Source organism: Papaver somniferum, chromosome 10, assembly GCF_003573695.1.
Source record: "Papaver somniferum cultivar HN1 chromosome 10, ASM357369v1, whole genome shotgun sequence".
Taxonomy (NCBI): domain Eukaryota; kingdom Viridiplantae; phylum Streptophyta; class Magnoliopsida; order Ranunculales; family Papaveraceae; genus Papaver; species Papaver somniferum.
In genome coordinates this window covers 35,724,088-35,745,843 of record NC_039367.1, presented here as the reverse complement: position 1 = coordinate 35,745,843, position 21,756 = coordinate 35,724,088, and the positions used below count along the sequence as shown (strand labels likewise).

The 21,756-nt window shown below is 37.0% G+C and overlaps 2 protein-coding genes across 3 annotated transcripts; both read right to left on the bottom strand.

Annotated features, from left to right (window-relative positions):
* Positions 1 to 14,213: 14,213 nt before the first annotated feature.
* On the bottom strand, positions 14,214 to 15,119 carry LOC113317400 (major latex protein 146-like). Of its 2 annotated transcripts, none has more exons than XM_026565513.1 (2): positions 14,853 to 15,119; positions 14,214 to 14,718 (listed from the first exon to the last, which is right to left on the bottom strand). In XM_026565513.1, the coding sequence occupies exons 1-2, from the start codon at positions 15,052 to 15,054 to the stop codon at positions 14,444 to 14,446; spliced, it is 477 nt and encodes a 158-aa protein (XP_026421298.1). In that variant the 5' UTR covers positions 15,055 to 15,119; the 3' UTR covers positions 14,214 to 14,443. The 2 variants fall into 2 exon arrangements, with proteins under 2 accessions (XP_026421298.1, XP_026421299.1); XM_026565514.1 differs by having other exon boundaries at positions 14,214 to 14,715.
* A 2,890-nt stretch (positions 15,120 to 18,009) lies between these two features.
* On the bottom strand, positions 18,010 to 19,769 carry LOC113317764 (geranylgeranyl diphosphate reductase, chloroplastic-like). Its single transcript, XM_026565901.1, has one exon. It carries the CDS (start codon positions 19,693 to 19,695, stop codon positions 18,220 to 18,222), a length of 1,476 nt encoding a protein of 491 aa, XP_026421686.1. The 5' UTR covers positions 19,696 to 19,769; the 3' UTR covers positions 18,010 to 18,219.
* Positions 19,770 to 21,756: the final 1,987 nt, after the last annotated feature.

Below are 21,756 nucleotides of genomic sequence, written 5' to 3'. Positions count from 1 at the left end.
TTTTTTTTCTTTACACTTCCAGTATTTTTTATTTTATTTTTGAAAAACTTTCATCCCTCTTAAATGTGGTTTCCACTTGTTTTTGCATTGATTTTCTTAATGGCCTGGTGGACGAAAGGTATATAAGCAAAGGGAGTTGGAGAATCCTCATTGATTATCTCATATGCAATAGTCCATGTCACGACGCATCCATTTCCGTTAGGCTTTGGATTGATTTCAATTATCGATTCGAACTTCTTGTAATCCTTCTTGTTAGACTCCAATAACCTCATCATTTGCTCGTTGTCCTGAGGTATGATTCGTATGAACAGAAGTATATGGAACTATGGAAGAGTGCGCTAGAGCAAGTGATGATATGAATTCATGTTGCTTGATTACATATAGGGATAATCAAAACCAGTTCAGGAGCATTATGAGCTGTACTTGTGCTAACTTTTTTCTTTTTTACCCGATTAGTCATATTCTTTCCAGCCATATATATGGTACAAAAACATTTCTTGCCAAATGGGGTTCTAAAACTTTGTCATTGTTCTTTAGATCCGTTGGTCTATAACAGCCAGTCAAATAAAGTTAAGTGGCAATTGTAAAGGAAGTTTGATATGAGATGTGTGGGTCCCTCCTTGTATGGATCCTTCTTAAAAGGACTGTGGCCCACAGAGATTTTGGGCAATAACAGGTTTGCGATGCTCTTAAATATTCTGGGCCGCATGTACGGGTGGAGCCAAAAGTTGTGAGAAGGGGATGCAAAAATTTGTTTGGGATGGGAAAAAAAGTGATAATTGAATATATATCCCTACTTTTGATAAGTTTTATAAATATCCTTATCACATACTCCCTCCGTTCATTTTTAATAGACCAGTTTTGTTTTTAGCGAAATTTAAGGAAATTAAGAGAATTAATCATTGAAAGTGGTCTTCATGACACTTGTCAATAAAAGAAGTGAAGTGAAATGGTCCCCATGACACTTGTTAGCAAAAGAAGTAAAATGGAGTGGTCCACATGACACTTGTCATCAAAAGAAGTTAGAGAAAAGTGGTCCCAAAAAATTAAAATAGCATTTGACTTTCCCAATTAAGAAACTGGCCTATTTTTCTGAAACTTTTATTTATAGAAACTGGCCTATTAAAAAAGAACGGAGGGAGTAATAAATATATCCTTCTCCTTGTACAAGCCCATCAGGATCCCAATAACAAACTATGGACTTCCAAACATACCCCCAGTATATATTCAATTACAAAATCAAATTTTAGTTATAAATGGGAATAATAACTGAAAGAGAGAGAGAGAGAGTGAGAGAGCTTCAGTTGCAGACGAAAGCTGAAATCGTGTGTATCAATGAGAGCTGCAAACAGATATTGAAATTCTTCTTCTCCTCCTTATTTTTCATCTTAATCAACAGAATCAGAGATTTTTAGTCCGTTTTTCAATTATTATTAATCAACAGAAACCACTAGATCTGTTTTCCTGAAACAAATTGGTAATGTTGATGTTTATTTGAAGATTCATAAAGTTGTTATTGATGATTGCATGTGCGTTTCATAGATTTATATGTCCTTACTTTTGATTTCAGTGTTTTGTTTTTGTTGTTATTGCAGAGATCGTGATTTTTCTGTTAGATTTATTGGTTGATATTGATATAGTTTGATCTCCAAATCCTTATTCATCTCTTAAACAGGTACGTTTCAATCTTTTGATTTGTTATTTATTTATTTTTTTCTAAGGTTTACTCATCAACTTTGGTTTTATGTTTAATGTTTATGTTGAAGTGTTGAAGAATCTTGTTTGTGATGAAATTTAGACACTACTGATTATGTTTTTGATGAAATGTTGATATTTTTTTGGATCAATCTTGATTGTTGATACAAAAAATGGAATGATTTTTAGTTTATTTGTGTCAACTGTTGTTGTTGATACAAAATGTTTTTATTTTGTGTTTTTGTTTCTTTGGTAGATTGCAGGTAATCATTATGCATTCATTTTGTTGATAATGTATCTTTTATTTTAGGTTTCTCACATTCTACATTGAATTTAACTTTCACGAGGGGGCGTAGCCCCCTAGTGAGGTGCGATGTAATACTATATGTAACTTAGGCTAGTTTAGACTGCTTTCTTTTTGGTTTGCATTGAAATTTGTGCTTTAACTACCTCTTATTGGATCAACTGTGATATTTTACACAGATTTATTGGATCAACTGTGATTGCTTACACATATTTTATTGGATCAACTGTGAATGTTTACACATATTTATTGGATCAACTGTGATTGTTGATCCAAATTTCTGAACACCACTATATGTTATGGTTGTTGACTCAAAAAACTATGATTGCTTACATAAATTTATTAGATCAACTGTGATTTTTTACACATATTTTATTGGATCAACTGTCATTGTTTACACATATTCATCGGATCAACTGTGATTGTTGATCCAAATTTCTGAACACCACTATATGTTATGGTTGTTGCAGGCCAAAAACAGTTGTTGCAGAGTTCAAATTTTGCAACCAGACCGTCTCGCATCCTGTTTCAGGATCAACTACTGTTAAGGATATGATAAGTGTGGTGAAACAAAAGTAGATTTATGTTCCTGAACACCTCATACTTTTTGGTTACACTGTAGATGGGATTTCAAATGTCGTCAATCACGTTTTGGATTTGAGGTTTTTAATTCACTACTGCAGCTCACAAGGGATTGACTTGTTGAAGTTTGAAATCCAGTTAAGGACTTGTATTGATTTTATTTCTTCATCATCTTCTTCTGCTCCTGATCCTGCTTCTTCGTCATCATCAAGTTGTATTTCAAGCGATGAGGTAGTTGTCGTGGAAGACATCACTGATAATGCGTGTTTGATCAAAAAGGTCCCGAAGAAGTCTGGTGCCTGGGTCAACATCTTAACTGGAGTAGGACAGTTGTTTGAAGGTGGTATTGATGAAGTTAAGGACTCTGTTACAAAGTATGAAATATGCAGTGGTCGCAAATACAAATTAGTTAAGAGTGACCTTGTACGATACATTGTGCAGTGCAAGTTCAAAGAGAAGGAAAATTATTGTTGGAGGTTTCACGCCTCTCACCTTGCCAAAAAAAAAGGTGTATTTCAATGCAAGAGATATATTGCAGAGCATTCATGTAGTTTAGCTTGTTCAGACCTATCAAAAGTTAGGATGAGAAAATAGTTATGAAGAATATATTGGCAGATGATTTACGAAGAAGAAGAAGACTGCTTCTGAATTTATAGATTTATTCCGAATGGAATATGGAATTGACCTCACGTATAATCAGGCATACCACGGTTTACAATTCACCAAGCGATTTCTTTGGAGTGATGACATTAAGTCTTATTTAGACTTTGTTTGGTATAAAGATGCCATTGAACAGTACAATCTTGGAAGTGTTGTCAATTTTGAGTATGATAGTATGACGCGTTGGTTTCAAAAGGTTTTTCGTTGCTTGTGAAGCTTCCATAACTTGTTTCAACAATTACTACCGTTCGATGCTATTTATTCATTGTACTTTTCTCACTGGGAAGTTCAAAGGTGGTCTTATGGTTGCTTGTGGCAAAATTGGTAATCAAGGTATGACTTTTAACCTTTTACTCTTTTTCATTTTGTATCCATGTATGATTAAACTTTTTACTCATTTACTAGTTAGAATTTTTTTTCTTTCTTTTTTTAATTAGTTTTTTTTTGGGGGTGGGGTGGGGGGGTAACCAACTTGTTCATGAATCTATATTTTTTTTTGAATCAACTTCAATTGTTGATCCATCAGCGTGGATCAACTTCCATTGTTTATCCAACTAAAATGGATCAATTTCTACTATTGATCAAAACTAAAATGGATCAACTTCTACTATTGATCCAACTGAAATGGATCAAATTTGTTTGTTGACACTAGTTACTGGTACCAAATTGTATTCCAGTTTTTCGTCACTTATTTTTGTTTTTTGGTTTTTGTAGAAATCTATCCAGTTGCATTTGGAATTGTTCCTTCTGAAAATCGTGAGAGTTGGCAATGGTTCTTAACCAATTTGAAGGGTATTATTCGTGAAGATCGTCCACTGGCAATCATATCAGATCATAGAATCGGACTTTTGAAGCATGTGCCTGAAGTCTTCCTAAATGCTTACCATTCGTACTGTTTGTATCATATAAAAGGAAATATTCCTATTCCAAAGGGAAAGAGTAGACAAACTGCAGTCAAGCTATTCGAAGAGTGCTACACTGTATTAACAAAGGAAAATTTTTATGCTGCTGCGAAGAGTATGAGTAATCTAAAGTTGGATTCAGTGGTTGCTTGGATGATGAAGATTTCGTTCGAGAATTGGGATGCTCATGCATTTCTAGGAGAAAGGAGGGGTGATAATACATCTAATATTGCTGAGAGTTTAATAACGTTATTAAGCATTGGGATGCTCATGCATTTCCAGCACTTGCTTGTTGATGTTATTCGTGCTAAGGTAATGAAGCATAATTACAAGAGGTTATTGGAGTCTAACAAGTGTATTACAAGGCTTACTCCTCGTATGCGAGCAAGGTTTAACAAGAGGATAACCGACTGTCGTTCATACAAGTTTCGGAGATCAAGTGAGAAAGTATTTGAGATCATTTTTCCAACATGAAAGCATACTGTCAACTTGGATTCTAGAACTTGCATCTGCAAATGGTGGAAAAAACATAGCTTTCCTTACATTAGCCCTTACTATACTTCTTACTACTATAGAGGGTTGTACTCTCGACCCATATATCCTATTCCGGACTCTGAGAAGCCACCTGGAATTAATCAAAAGGGGTATGTTTTGCCTCCCAATGGTGGTCGAGAACAAGGTGGAAGGCCTAAAGGTGTTAGGTTTAGGGATAGTCGTGAAAAGGTGTGCAAGAAAAGGAAGTGTGTCCAATGTGGGATGCTCACCTTTCACAACCGTCGAACATGTCGCAGAGCTCCTTTGGCTCCTCGTGCACCAACGTTTCACAAGGAGTCTCATCCCAGGATACTCAACTTCTTGAAGAGGATGTTGTTTTGAAGTTTTTGTAGTGTTTTCATTTTCTGAACAACTTGTTTTTATGTTTCTTACTAGTTGGGTGTTTCTTTTTCTTTTCTATGCTTTTTTGTTTTGCACTTTTTATTTTTTTTAGTGACATACATTCTTATTTGTTGTTATGAATTTTATTCTTTTGTTTCTTAAGTATATGTCAGTTGGCAGGTTCCAGGTTTATTGATAAATGGTATTACAGGAAACATAAATGGTTCCAGGTTTATTGACAATGGTTGTTGATCCAACTTATTTGGATCAACAATGGCTGTTGACACACAAAACAAACAAAAAATTTGCATGGTTTTATCTGTATTTGCTAGTAAACTCCTGAAGCTATACGTACCTGTAACATTGATTCATAATCAGACCACAAATACATCCATAATGATTCATTCATAATGGTTCATAATAATTCATTCATAATCAGACCTACAATAAGATTTACTTACTAAGATAGATATTTTTAAAACTACAGTTAGATTTTCTTTACAGACCATGAACATACTATGATATCAAGATCATTCTAATTGTTCAACTACTGTTTCAACTGAGTCTTGCAATTGGATTATTTCTTTAATAGAATCAGTAGATGAATCAGGAAGTTGTTCCGGTTTCTTCCATGAGTCCAATTCTGCCAAGATTCTTGTTGAAATCTTTACTCTCTTCTTGTTCAACTTCTCATCTAAGTTGGTGATTTCAGATAGGTTTTCACAGTTTCCACGCTTTACCAAATTCTTCATGTACATGCAAGTGTGCAATGCACAATCGCATCTGTCTTATGCTGGTACAGTATAGTGTGGAAAGCTTGTCTCGATATCACCACCTGTCTCTAGATCTTTGTGGCCCATTTCATTCAGCAATTTATTCATTGGTACTATCATCACAGGATACTTCCAATTATAAGCCGGATTGCGCCTTGCAGAGTTGTACACTATCCATTTTCCTTTTACCAGCGCGAGCACCACCCAATGGTATCCAACACTATCCTTATCAGCCAAGCACATTGGTATAATGAGGTATGTGTCTTCAGCATTCACTGTGTAACTCTTCCTTAAATTTTCCGGAATCCCACATCTCTCTACCCTTGCCATATTTTTTGAGGCTATTGCGATTCCCAGTAATGGTTGTATCAATATCTTTTCAAATATATTAGTTTGCCATATTATGAATTATTTTAACCAGAGAACAAGATATCTTAACCAGTAAATTTCATGTTCTTATAATTCATTAGACATACATAAATTTCAACTATCATTGTACACACATAAAATCACCAAGATTATTATGACAATTCAATATATAATCAATTGGACGATGCATTTGAACAAACCAAAATTTTATGTTACTTACATAATCATTTGTTGAGAGAATAATGTGGTTCCTGTATTCTGGTTTATGCGGCGATTCCATCTTTGATTTCAGCATGTTGATGTAGTAATCAATAATCTCACCGTGAATGTTTTGATTATTTACAAGACACTGTATATGTTTTCCATTGATGATTACTTCCAAATCAAGATTGCAGAAATAAAAACTTCTTCGTTGCATTTTCAACAACAAAAAATAAACAAATGAATATGTTATTAAAAATTATTAGCATGATCCAAAAAAGAACTATGTGATCTGAGGTGAATTACATACCATTCAGATGCATTCTCAAAGAATGGCTGGATGAGTTTTTTTCATTCTCACTGCATGATTTCCACAATTTTAGTCTTTATGGATTTATCAGTTTTTTGGTTTCGGGTGGTGTGACGTCAATTTGACTTTCCACGTCAATTATTTCCCTTTTCTCCTCCTCCTCCTGCTTCTTCTTCTTTCCTTTCCTACCTTTCCTTTGTGCCCTTTTACGCTTAGGAGTTTTTTGACTTCGAAGTTTATACGTCTTTTTATTTTTCCTTTCTCCTTTCTTCACCCGTTTGAAAAGAGTACTGACATGTTGTTGTTGTCTTTCTGATGCTTTTGTATCATCAGATTGTTTCTCTGATTCGGTTTTCTCTTCAGTTTGCTCTTCAACTGCATCCACATTATACATTTCCTTCAACCCTTGCCATATTGCAGCTCCTGATGTAGTGTCAGAACAATCCTCTTATGTTTCTGGTGTTGCCTTACGAAATACCTCTTCCATTATTGAACCGAACCTCGACGTGGTACCTGTATGCACATGCCCAGATTCATATGGTTTTATTTTCGTAATTGGAGGAGTTTCAAACACAATCATTTCCTCATTGTTCTTCTCATTATTTTGTTCAACATACAGACTCTTCTATATTTGTATGTCATCCTTCTTTTCTTCCATTGCAACATATATTGCAATGTCTTTGACCACAGAATTGAGATCTAAATCATCTGCTCCCTTATTTTTCTTCCTGCATCAAAGTCGTCCCTCCAACTCCCCAAAGATTTGCTACTTGTCGGTTCTTTTAGCAACTTCATTCCACTTTCAAACCCTTCCGCCAACTCCTTTCTTGAGTTCCCAAAGTACTTGGAGTTCTATCTGATAACGACTCGTTCATTTCTTGAGTGTCTTCATCGTTCACAGCCACTGTATCTTCAAATTCCATGTTTACTCTCCTTTCATTCCCATATGTTGGTTGATCGTTCGCCGCAGAGTTAATTTCATGTTCATTTACTTTTCCAGATGATTCTCCGTCTTGTTGTTGTGAACACATTTTCCGAATCATCAAATTATTTCCCCGTATGCTTTGGTTTAATTGTTTTAATTGATTGTTGAAAAATCCTTTCTTCTTCCTGCCATTCCTTTATGTTCTTGTCTATCTCAGCAAGTCGCTCTGGTTCTACAGCTTGCAACTCTACTTTGTCTTTGTTCCTCTCATATAGATTTCTCAAGAACAAAGTGCTGCTGATAAACAGTTTACTTTGAACCTTTCCCATGTAATGAATTTCATACTTGTTGCATTCAAGATACAGGTTTTCTTCCTCTAGTTTCTTTATATTATTCCTCTTCCAGTTCTCTTGCAGGTGCCAATATGTCTATTAAATAGTTCTCATCAGCAGACACTGGATCAATAAAGTCTTGATGAAAGTGCGAAGCATGATCAACACAAATCAAAATAGTGTATGGGACACTTCCATTGTTGATCCACAAAAAAAATTATGGGACACTTGTAATAGTAAAGATAAATATAGTAAAAAAAATTACCTGATGCGGGAACCAAGTCATATCGATTTCCTTCTTTTTGACTTTTTTGCCAAAACCAATTACAAGCTTCTTGCACAATGTGTGTTGGTTCCATCGTAGGAATCTCGGAGTTGCATCTTCAAAATTCTCCCTTTTGTCGATGTACTTATTTGTATGTTCGCAGAACCAACACTACATAATATAAACAACAAGGTTAGTTTTATCCAATAGTATGCATTTCACTCTCTACAACAATACACATTTTACTTTTACAAAATTAACGTTTTTTCTTACCACTAAGAGAGTTGTGCATCCAGCGATAGTTCCTTGTTCCGCTTTCTTTTTTGCCAAGATCGAAATCAAATATTCTACCACGTGATTTGGCCATGACACTTTGTCCATCAGTACGATATGAGGCAAAAATTTCTTTGGGAAGCTTGTAGTTCAAGCATTTGGGAATAAGAAAACCATACATAACACATAGCGAAAAGTCTCACAAAATTCACCGGATCAAACTCATCTTTTGCTGCATTTTCAGTTTGCTTATAACTTCATTCTTCCTTATTGCGGCTGGAAAATCTGCTGGTTTTTCTGGTCTGAACTTTTTATTTAAGAATTCGGTGTAGTCAAGTCCTTTCATCGGTTTCAGTTGTTGCTGCAATTCTTTACTCTCTATCAGTCTTCTCATCTTGAATATCAAAGCGAAATCTCTTACTTCTAGAGAGCAGTCTTCGGATTCTCCAAATTTGAACTTTCTGGTTTTTTTATTAAATGCATTCATCAGCAGCTGCATTGCAAGATTGACCTTATTCAACCATTTATCACTCATAATTTTATCTATGTTTGTTACGTAAAATGGGCAGATTAAGTCCCAGAATGGAGATTCCTTCAGTGCTTGTGCAAGTATTGTTTTCTTCTTACTATTTGCATCTTCTACTTCAAACAGTTTGCATAGAAAATTCCCCATGTCAACAATGGTTGGAGACCTGCTTTGAACTTCTTTTATTTTTCTCTTGACTTGTCTGCATACATGAGACTCAAACCATTTTCATTTTCGATTTTTAAACAACATATTTATATACCATCACAAGTATTCAAATCAATGTTTTTACCTTTGAGCTCAGTTTTTCCCTCTTTTGCTACTTTCGATCCTTGATCCTCTGCATATGATTGTTCTTGCTCTTCTTCATAGGATTCTGATTCCGATTCTTCTGATTCTTCCTCAACTACCTTCTTGTTTTTCACCTTTCTTTGTTTTTCTGCTTTGAATTTGTTTTCTTTCACCCTTGACCCACCTGCATACATGAAACTCAATCATTTTCATTTTTTTTTAATTTTTTAAACAACATGGTTACATATACCAGCACAAATATTATAATCTATGTTTTACCTTTAACGACTTTCTTCGGTTTGCCCTTTTCTGCTTCTTTTTCAGATTTACTTTCCTCTTCTTCCGACTCTTGATCATCTTCATCTGATTCTTCTTGTCCTTCTTATTCGATTCTGATTCTGATTGTTCTGGTTCTTCCATAACTATCTTTTTGTGTTTCATCTTTCGTTGTTGTTCTTCATTTGTATTCGTGTTCTTCCTCTTTCTTGTTTCCTCTTCTTAAATTATGTTCTTGTTCTTCGCATTTCCTTTAGGTTCTTTAGCTTGCTTAATCTCTTGCGTGACATTTTCATCTTGATTCTGCTTTTTTATCCTTGGTGATCTCCAAACCATTATGTTTTCTCAACCTGAGTTCAACAATTATTATAGTTAGCATTCATATTTTCATATTAGAAAACAACGTAACTAGCAAATATTTCAGTTTTATGGATCAACTACTGTTATTGATCCCCTAAATTGGATCAACTTCTACTGTTGATCCTTTTTTTTTATTTGTATCAACTACTGCTATTGCTACAAATATATCTAAAAATCATTCAGAAATACATTTTCACCCATTACCAGTAGAACAAATTTGCCTACAATGGATCAACTTCTACTGTTTATCCTATTTTTATTTGGATCAAATGTTGTTGTTTATCCCCCTAAATTGGATCGACTTCTACTGTTGATCCCTTTTATTTGGATCAACTACTTCTGTTGATACAAAAATATCTAAGAATCCTTCAGATACACATTTTCACCCATTAACAGTAGAACAAGTTTGCATACAATGAATCAACTTCTATTGTTTATCCTATTTTTATTTTGATCAACTCTTGTTGTTGATCTCCTAAATTGAACAAAAATATCTAAACCAACCAAACCTCCAGAATCACATTTTTCAACCATTTACTTGTTGAACAAATTTGCATACAAGATCACTAGCATATTCAACCAAGAAAAATACCATTCAACTTCTCACATTTTTCAGCATCTGAGCAAAACATTCAAAATCAACATAACTAGCATATTCAACCTAGAAAAATCCAAAGCAATAATTTGAAGCAAAACAAAGATTTGAAGCAAAACATTCAAATCACCAAATCATGCTTGTTTTAGTCACACAGAGAATATCCGATTTGACGAAATCTAACAAAAATCTCAAGAACTCTAACCAAAAATCAAAACAAGATCAAAATCAAAAACGTATTTACCTGTTCAAATTGAAATATTCGGTGAAACGAAATGAAACTTGATTAGATTTCTGTTCGCTGCTTTCTGTTATTGAAGAAAGATACAGTATACGGTTCCGTTTCTTTTTCAGTTTCTTCTTCCGTTTTTCAGTTTCTGTTCTTCATGAGAGAGAATAGAAATAAGTTTTTTCAGTTTATGTTCTTCATCGGAGAGAGTAGAAATAAGTTTTTAGTGACGTCTAGTGTATTAATGGTTGATTATGAGAAACGGCTAGTGTATTTATTCCATCAATTTCAGTTTTTTTTTCTGCTTTTCAGTTTTCAGATCATGAAAGTGGGAGCGATGGAAACGAGGGAGAGAGAAGAGTGAGTAGGCGAGAGAAACCGAGTAAATGTGTCTTATCTTATATAATGTGAAATATATAGGGGGAATTTCAGTAATCTAAGAATTTTGGATTTTAATTCCAAAAATTAGTAGGGATATATTTATTTTGGGAAAGGATATATTTGTTGGATTCTAAAAGTAAGGACATATAAATAATGTACCAAATAAAAAATAGGGGTGCAAAATATTGCTTATATATGAAAAAAAATTCTAATTGGGCCTAAAATAGGTTTTGGAGCCAGCTGGGAAGGGGGTGCAAATGCACACCCTTGCAATGGCTGGATCCTCCCTGACCGCACGCGCGCTACACTGATGTATTCAACGGGTATATATCCTTGGCCGACATGCCCAGGTAATCTTCGAAAATTTCATCATGATGGGATAATCATTGCATTCTGAATGATCCGTCTCGGGAGCTCGTGTTTATTTTTTCATCAATGTCATGAGTAGCTAGTTTTTCCGAGACGGTTGTTCCTCGATGGACAATATGTGTTGGCGTATGATTGGTGTTTGGTTCTCGGTTGCTTGTTGGCTCTCTGCCCCTAGCAGTGAACGACAAGACCAATTACCTCTTCATGCCCGTATCATGTCCTTGTTTGGTTCCTGTGTTGCATATTTATTGAAAAGGTATCAATGGTGTCCTCCCTCGTTTGCTGCTTAATCTTACCTATCGTTGGTAAGATAGATCTTTCGCGCACATCGTGTCCGCTGGAGATACCAAAAATCTACCGTGCCACGTGGAAAAATATTAAAGGTGAAGCAACTTATTATGTTACAACAATGCACACTACATCTCTCCTTAGGATGCTAAGTTATGAAGTTATCTCTATCAACATGGGGCGCAATGTTAAAGGTTGGAGTATCAAAGTACGCTACAACGGAGTACACCAAATCATTACCAAGATTGCTTAATTATTAAGCAATAGGTTGTTGTATAGGCACATGGGTGTGTTTTTCTGTCATAGGTAGTTGAGCAGTCTGCACAACTTTTAGTACAAAGGCGCAGTCATCAACCACGTGCGCTCAGAGTACGTGGCATCCTCTGACTGGCGAATGTACGCGGCCAACTGAGGTATAACTTGTACGGAGGTTTCACATTTCACGATGGCACGTGAGGGAAGCTAAGGTGGCATCGTCTGATTGGAGATGGTGGGCGGCCAACAAAGGTACAATTTGTACTAAGGCTGGGTAATTCTCAAAGGAACGTGGGTCATCTAAGGTGGCAGAGTCCGATTGGATAAAGCTTTCGATGAACGAAGTTACCATTGGTACGGAAGATATATCAGGATATGATGGACCCAAAGACAGCAAAGATATATCTAAAGCAGAAGAGGCTATAAATACCAAGCTTCACCAACAAAGAAAAGGGACTTTTTGGTGAGCTAGTATTAGAGAAAAGATTCATCTCTCTTATTTACTAGAGCTTCATACTTTATTTAATGGAGTTCTTCCACCCAAATGTAATAATATCAACAATAAACTTATCATCTTTACCCGTGGACGTAGGTTAAGATTAACCGAACCACGTAATCTCTTGTGTATTGATAACTTAGATGCACTTACATTATCTTATCTCTTAGAGATTTACTTACCGAGTTATCTCTGTTTTCTGAGTTATCTCTGTATTCCGAGTTATCTCTGTTTTTTGAGTTATCTGTTCATCAGAGATATCTCTTTATTTAGCTTACTTATCTTTGTTTTACAGAGATATCATTGTTTTCTTAGCATCTGCTCTGTCGAAGTATCTTTACTTACTTAGTGTATGATCTTCTGAGCAAATCTTATTATGAACGTACCTTGTATTACTCAACAGTATCGGTTCAACTGAGGTATCCATACTACTTAGTATTGGATTCTCTGAGTTGTTCATATTACGTAGACTATGGGAAAATTAGTAGTCACATCCGCTTGGGACAACTTGTGCCCGGTGCTCGTGCTCGCCTGGCCTTAAAAGGCTTGGCTGGCTTGTTCTACTGGATACAGTCGTTTCTTGATAAACAATACGTGTTGGTGTATGAGTGGTGTTTGGTTCTTGGGTGTTGTTTGGCTCCCCGCTCCGCGCGGCGAATGACAAGCCCGATTACCTCTTCAACATCTTTCCAGATTCGTCTTCGGGAAAAGACTCGGTTGGTTTCCGTGCCTGGATCTCGAGAAGGTATCGATTATTGTCCCTCAAATTAGTGAACATGTGAAACCATCCCAACAGGAGGACTCCCTCCCATAGCTATTCAGGCAGCAGGATCGTGAAAGGTGGGACTCCCCCTGTAGCCCTGACATGGATATAGTGGGTATGTTATTTTAAAGGTAGAGGACGCGTAAACCCTACTAGAATCTTATGTCCATTCCCTGTTCCACCAGCGGCACGGAATGTGCCAAGGATTTTCTATTATCTCCGTACAGGTTGCTCAGGCAGGCGAGCCGGTGTAGAAACTTAGCCATATTTTAGGAGGTAAGATCTTCACGAGATATTACATGTGCTCTACCCTGACTTGCTCGGGACTAAAGAACTGTTCCTGAATAGATTTCGTAGTTTTATTAGACAAAACAGTAGGCGTATAGTGCAGTGGATAGATAGCTGCAGTCGAACAAAGAAGAAAAAACATAAAACCAATTGGTAAGATTGGTTTGCCCGATTACTGGAAAAAAGCACCCTGAACCACAGCATCCAAGCGTTGAGGTTATCCTCGGGGACGACAATCCGTAATTTATCTCTAGGAGAAAAACCAAACGACTTGCTCGGATTCAGATCAGATCAGAGCTAACCTAAGTCTATCAGAAAATCGTTCTTGCTCAGACCGAACGACTTGCTCAGATTCAGATCAGATCAGAGCTAAGCCTAAGGTAAGGATAATCCCTAAGGCTAATAACATAAGGCTCCGAGAGTATCCGAGCTTTCCAAGCCTTACCAACTGGCAATTCTATGTCCGATAATTTTTCCTTGTAAATTAGATTTACAAAGCTGAAATTATCAATGTGGGATTATTATTTTCCAACAACAGGACCAAGGACATGGATCAACCAGATAATGTTTAGTTGTTGGGTGCAGTAATTCGGATTTTTTAGTTTAACTTTTTTTATCAGGAAAGAAAATTCAAATCATCAAATAGTTGGTACATTTAGTTTCTCTCTAATGAGAGTACACACCAAACTAGGTAGTTACTGACAGAACAATGACAACAAATATAGGCCGAAATGGCCATTTAGGCATATACTGCAACAATAACCCACATAAACTTCAACTGATTAATAAATGTACGTGCATGAGCATACGTACCCCCGACGGAGAATCGGGTTATTCATGTATAGACGGCGTAGACCATTTACTCGGAACCAGCAAGATGTTTGTTCGTGTCTTCAATGGCCTGATGGACGAAAGGTATATATGCAAAGGGAGTTGGAGAATCCTCATTGATTTTCTCATATGCAATAGTCCATGTCACGACGCATCCATTTCCGTTAGGCTTAGGATTGATTTCATTTATCGATTCAAACTTCTTGTAATCCTTCAGCAGGTCTCCTTCTACAACACGGTGACTTATTGTTCTCGATTCATCGTTATGTGTTGATTCCTCCATAGCTCTCATTGCCTTACCTTCTGCATGCAAAAAAAAAAATGACAACCCTGATGCTAAGTCAGGAGGCGTAAATCAAATCTAATAAAGTGCACAACATGAATAACAGAGAAAGGAGGACTGTTTGCAATATGCCGTCTGTTACGTCCGTACATACCAATGATATAGTTCCATTCCTTGATGCTGCCGGAACAGATTCCATCTCCTTTGATAGGTTGGACACCAGTGAACATATGAGGCATTGCCTTCGGAACATCTTCGTGGTGCTTCCAGATTTTATAATATTTGTCAGCATCGCAGTAGACCTCCAGTTCAGTTACAAGTTTCCCTACTAGACCTGAACCTCCGTGACGAGCCATTGACAGTTGACGATTGTTGCCCTGAAGTATGAACAGAAGTATATATATCGAACTATGGGAGCTACTGATACTGAATTTACGTTGGTTGATTGAGTTTATATAGAAAATATTCACAGTTCATGATAGGACACTGTGAGCTGCACATGGCGTGACTTTGCTTTTACCTGATTAGTCATATTCCGTCCGACCATATATAGTAGTACGGAGTATCTTTTTTTTATCCGCATATATGTTACATTTCAAAATATCATAATCTGAGCCAAATGAGGTACTAAAATTTTGTCTATTATATATATCCGTTAGTCTATAACAGCCATTCAAACAATATATCAAAAAAAAAGTGGCCAAGACCTATGTGCTCGTAATTGGATGGCTAGATCTCGTTTCCTGATGTTTAGCTGCAAGTTCGTGGCGCGTTTGCTCTCCTATTTAAGTCTGATATCCGGAAGTACCGAACCGCGCATCTGGTGTAGTGGTATCATAGTACCCTCCCACCGTACTGACCAGCTTTCGATTCCGGCAATATTTTTCATGAAAAACTTTCTGAACCCTCCTAATTGTTTCTTGGGCTTTTTCGAAGGTTATACACAACAGAACTAGGGCCGCACATAACCGACTCGACCCACCGACCCGACCCACACCCGTCGAAAAATACCCGTACCCGAACCGACCCACCTAGGTATGGGTCGACTATGGGTGAGGCACGTGAAAACCCACCGTATGTTGGGTCGTTTGCGGGTAGGAACTTCCTTCACCCGACCCGACCCACCAACCCGCCCAATATTCCCTAGCATGCTACCCCTTAGATTTTCTATCCTAGAATGAATCTCAGCCATTGGATTGAAAAAATAAAATACCTAACCCTAACTAAGCATCGCACTCGTAGCCCACACCTATCACTTCGGCCTCTTCTTCTCTCCTTCTCAGAGACAGAGTCACAGAGACTCTTATTCCTTCGTCAATTCGTTGTTCTTGAATCTTGATTAGTGAACTGAAGGTATGAATCAACTTAAAACTTGTTCCCAACTAGTTGAACTCTATGTATTGTTGATTGTTCTTGACTTTCTAAATAAATCTAGGGATTCATTTGAAATTGATTTCAATTTCCCGCAAGATATAAAATATGACGGGTAACCCACCACCCGACCCGACCCAACCCGCCTTATTGTGGGTCGGGTGAAAAACGACCCATTGTTATGGTGGGTCGGTTGCAGGTGAAAAGTTCAATTACCCACCAGCAGTGGGTCGGGTGGTGGGTGAGGCCAAACCCGACCCATGTGCAGCCCTAAACAGAACACTTGGAATGCAAACAACTTTGCTGCGCTGCACTTGCAACACACTCATCTTGGCAGCTCAAAGGTAAGTCTTGTTTTAATGTCCTATGGTGTTTTTGATGAGAATAATGATAGTGCTAGGGTAACACACAGATTGATTAATCATCGTCTCCCTCGAAGCCGGCAGCTACACAGCAAGAGTTGTCTAGTTACTTCTTGCATTAACGGTTTGATTTGTTTGGTTGAAACCGGAGGGAATGGCGTCAAAGATCCAATCCACATCTGTAACCCCGTCACAAGAGAATGTGTATACCTTCAAGGATTTGAAGAAAACAGTGCATGTAATTTTGTTCCAAATATACACACTGGTTTCGGTTATAGTTCCCAAACTGGTGAGTATAAAGTCGTCAGAATCGTATATAGCGACGGACCTGGCTATACACACTCTTGGTGCTGGTAGTGGGTGGTGAAATGTACGGGAGCTCGCTGACTTGTTCATCGCATGGCGTCTTCTTTAATGGAGCTCTACATTGGTTAAAATCGCACGAAGAGATCCTGGTCTTCCATTTGTGATGTATTGTGGATGTCCCATATCAATATGGGAACACCACTTATCTTCTATCTTTGAAATATATCGAATATGTCTAGTATGCCCTTGGTGCTAGTATAAATTAGAAGAGGTAAGGTTAGGAGAGTTTAAGCTTTGGTTTTTAGAATATTGTGTGAAGAATGAGAGATTCTCTTGTTTCAAACCTAATTGTTATCTCTAGGGGGAAGTAGATCATCTAATTCTAGAATATCAACTAGATGCCTCTCACAATCTTATAGTTTCCAATTTAATTGGGTAGAAATTATAAGTTATTTGAGAACAATCTCCATTTTTAGTTCTTCATTTATTCAAAGGGTAGAAGAAACTAATTTGGTTGATTATTTATCCATTTAAATTATCAATTTCAAATTATTTTTATATTAAGCTTCCGCTTCTCATCAATTTGTCAGACGAAAAGTTTCATGTCCTCCCCGGGGTCCTTTTTGGAGCATACTTATATATTCATATGTATTGATCGTTTCAAGGGTAGTTGTGTCATGCGTGTTAGTAACTGCGGTTCTACATTTATAGATATATGGTGAACCGGAAATGGTTCTTTGTTCGTTTTTCTCTTCTTTGATGTTTATTTTTCTATTGTTTTCTTTTGGCTTTTGTTCGTTTTCCTTTTTTTTGGGTGATTGATCACAAAAATCCGTCTCCTTTTTTTTGTGTCGGCTTATTTATTGGGTTGAGGTACCCCTTTAGGTACCTTTTTTCAATGAATCTTTTCCAATTGACCGATTAAAAAAAAACATTTATAGATATATTATATATGGACTTTTAAGAAGACGTTGTTGGGGAATAGTGTTGTGGATAACGTGGACGAGTTATGGAGCTGGTTTAGGGAATTTAGTATGACTCTAGAAAATTCATCTCCTTGGGATTATACACCATTCGCTGTTACAAAGAGTGGTTTGGTTCTACTCAAGCATGGAAAGATTTGAGATTTGGGATACTGGTTTTGAAGCGATTCTTCATATAAACAGCTTTGTTGAATTATTTATGAATCTATGTTTTTTTGACACGAAATATGAATCTATGTTTAGTGGTATCATAGTACCCTCCCACGGTACTGACCAGGGTCCGATTCCCTGGATGCGCAATCCTTAATTATTTTTTTATTGGATTTTTTATGACTAGAAAATGATACAATTTTATAGAATCAAGAAGTTAAATACACAATTATAACAAAAAGAGATCAACAAAAATCGCGCAGATTCCGATCACCTCCCATTTTATCTATCTTAATTCACCCAAAAAACAAACCTATTTGCACAAAAGAAAAACTCGACGCATTCTTCATCATAGACTAGTAATCTTGTTCATTTCTCCTCTAAGCGCATTAGCTCTGACCAAACTCCCAATAGTATTGAAAGCCAATTTAATATCCTCAATTGGATTCCCAGGCACAACTCTCTTATACAGATAACTATCAAATGTCATCCTCTGGACATAATCATCCGCGCACATCTCCACAAAAGCTTCTCGAGCTGGATTCGATCGGTAAAACACCTTCTGCAATATATCAAGAACCTTGTATGTTGGCCAGTAAGTTTTATCCCATTTCTCCAGATAATTTCTCAAATCCGTTTCGTTAACCATTCTTGTCCCTCTCTCGGATCCTTCCACAATGGCTTCGGCGCACATCCTGCCACTCTTGGCAGCAAAATATATACCTTCTCCGGAACATTTTGTGACGTACCCAGCTGCATCGCCAACAAGCGCTACTCTGTCAGCCAACCTCTTGGGTCTTGGATGTTCTGGGATAGGATGTGCCTCTACTCTGATAATCTTCCCGCCTAGAATCTTATCCTTGGCGCGCAGACGCGTGGCGACCTGAAATTTCTTGATATCTCCTTTGTGCGTCACTGTACCGGTACCCACTGCGACGTGATCACATTTTGGGAACACCCATCCGTAAAAATCAGGCGAGACGTCATCACCGACGTACATCTCAGCAAGGTTTTCATAGTAAACCATCTTCTCATCTGGGATTCTGATTCTCTCTTGGAATGCAATAGCGTAATCATAATCACCAGCTCCGATTGCTTTCGCTACACGAGAATTCGCACCGTCTGCACCGATGACTGCGTCTACCTCTAGCGTGGTTTTTGTGCCAACGCCACCAGTTTTGCCATCATAAGCACTGTAGTGAAGAACATATGGCGCATTTGGTTCTTTTGGCAAATCCATTTTCAAGAATAAACCGTTAATTACCTTTGTTCCAGCTTTCTCTGCTCTTTCACGAAGATATTGGTCGAGCACTTCTCTACGTACCATACCGATATACTCATCTGGTTTAAGAGTCTGGCCGATGTCGACTGCAACATTTGAAGGTGAAATCATCTTCATCTTCGTAACACGTCTGTCGATGATGTCTAACGGCAGATCAAACTCACCAACCATGCAGAGTGGAATTGCACCACCACATGGCTTACAGTTATCCATTTTCCTTTCTATCAAGAACGTTTCGATACCGCCTTTAGCTAAGGTTTCAGCTGCTGCACCACCAGCAGGACCGCCACCAATGACCGCAACTCGGAGATTTCTTCCTGTAACTTTAGGACTTGATTTACCTGCTTTGATGGAAGTGAAATTTCTTCTAGCAGGGTTGAAATGTGGAGTACTGGTTGTCAGAGATTGTGTAAGTGAGATAGAAGCGTTTTGGCTTGTTTTTCTAAGACCCATGAAGGATTTTAGTGTTTCACGGCAGATTTCGGTTGTTTTACGGTCGCATGTTGTGGCTGAGAAACGAGCATTGACGGCAATGGAGGCCATTTCTGGTGGTGATAGATTCAAGTTTCTGCAAGGATGAATGGAAGTTTTAAGATTTTGTTATCCTTGTTTTTTTGATTTAATGTTTATTGTGATATGTTTGTGGATATGGTGCTTGTGATCTTCAGTAATTTTTAGCCGTTCGAATTATGTGATCAATGGCTCAAATTTGTATCGGATAATGTGATAGATTTTTTTGGTTTTTTGCTTTTGAGTTACAGTGGTTATTGGATTCTTTTTTTTTTTCTGAAGCATAGTTATTGGATTCTTGTGTGATGGTATGTTTACATACTAGTGGTTCGTGTTGCTGCTACGTGGCATATTTTTGTCTGAGTAAATTCATTAGTCTACATTTAACATGAGTGAGAGTAACACTTGATATGGGCTACAAAACGGAGAGATGTGCACTCTATGGAGGGTGCGAAAATCTTTATAAAATTGAAAAATAATTTATGATGTGTCATATCGATAATGTCTATATTTCTTTTTTTTTTCCTGAAAACATACACCATCCCATTAACAGATTAAGGAATTACAGATATCTAATAGGTTCTTATTCCACAACAACAAGTTTAAAAATGGAGGAAAAGGAAACCAAAGACCATTAAGACTATCATTTCTAGCAAGACGAGCAAGACGATCCGCTAACCTATTGTTCTGACGCTTAACATACACAAGTTTATAAGATAAAGATCTAGAAATAAAACTTTAACACTATTCTAAAATATCCCCGTTCCGCCACTCTATATTACAGCTGACTCCAATAACAAAATGCACCAAATGGAGACAGTCACTAACAAAGACAACATTGGAGACATTCATCTCTTCTTCCCAAGAGAATGCCAAAAGTAGAGCAGCAGCTTCAGCACCTACTGCATCTGAAATCAATCCAAAATTAGCCCTCGAACTTTATACATTCCCTGCACAGTCACACCAGATAACACCCAAACCCATGTTAAAATCCTTGAAAGAGCCATCAACAAACATGAAATGATCCACCTCAGAAGATGGGAGTTTATAATCACTCAGATGAACAGAAATACTACAGTGAGGAGTAATATAGGAGTTAATCATTCTCTTAGTATTAATAATTACTCAAGATAAATCAATTGTAGTGTGCCTGAAGAGAACATCACATCTCAACTTCCATATACACCACATTACAATAGCTCCAATCGAAGGCCATGAGACTCTATAAGGAGACTCAAGGGGATCAATACAATGCCAAACCAGATATCGATATTGTCTATTACTTCCTCCGTTTCACTTTAGATAAGTATTTGTTGTTATATTTTTGTTCCACATTAGTAACAATATCTTAGCATTTTTTTTGGAACCATAAGTTTATTTTTAAATTTAGTAATGCCAATTAGTGTTGGAAGATTTTTCTCATGGGCATATATTGAATATCTTACATCTCTTTCCACTTCTTAATTTGTGTAGAGACTCTCAAAATTGTTAGATATTTTCAATATTTTTTGCCGCTATTCGGGGGTACAGGGAGGCGTAGCCCCTCCCGGCTGTGTTCGACCTTGTTTCTGGAAACCTTGTTATGAAGGCCGGATTCAAGACGACTTATGAGTCTAGTAAGTTTGTATTGTCCAAAAATGGTGTATTTGTTGGACAAGGATATGCTTGTAATGGGATGATTAAGCTTAATTTAATAATGGTTCTGCTTATATTGTTGACTCTATTGATTTATGTCATGGTAGATTAGGACATGTGAATTATGGTTCTCTTAAAAACATGAAAAGATTATAATTGATTTCTGATTGCAACTTTGACAGTGTTTCTAAATGTGAAATTTGTGTGAAAGCAAAGATACATAGAATTTCCTTTAAATCTGTAGTAAGAAACTCTACTTTGCTTGAATTAGTACATAGTGATGTTGGTGACCCTAAAAATCACACGACCCGTGGTGGGAACAAGTACTATGTCATTTTTATTGATGATTATAATAGGTATGCTTATACTTACTTGATGAAATCAAAGTATGGTGCTTTTGACATGTTCAAAATATACAAAGCAGAAGTAGAGACACAATTAGGACAGAAAATTTAGATT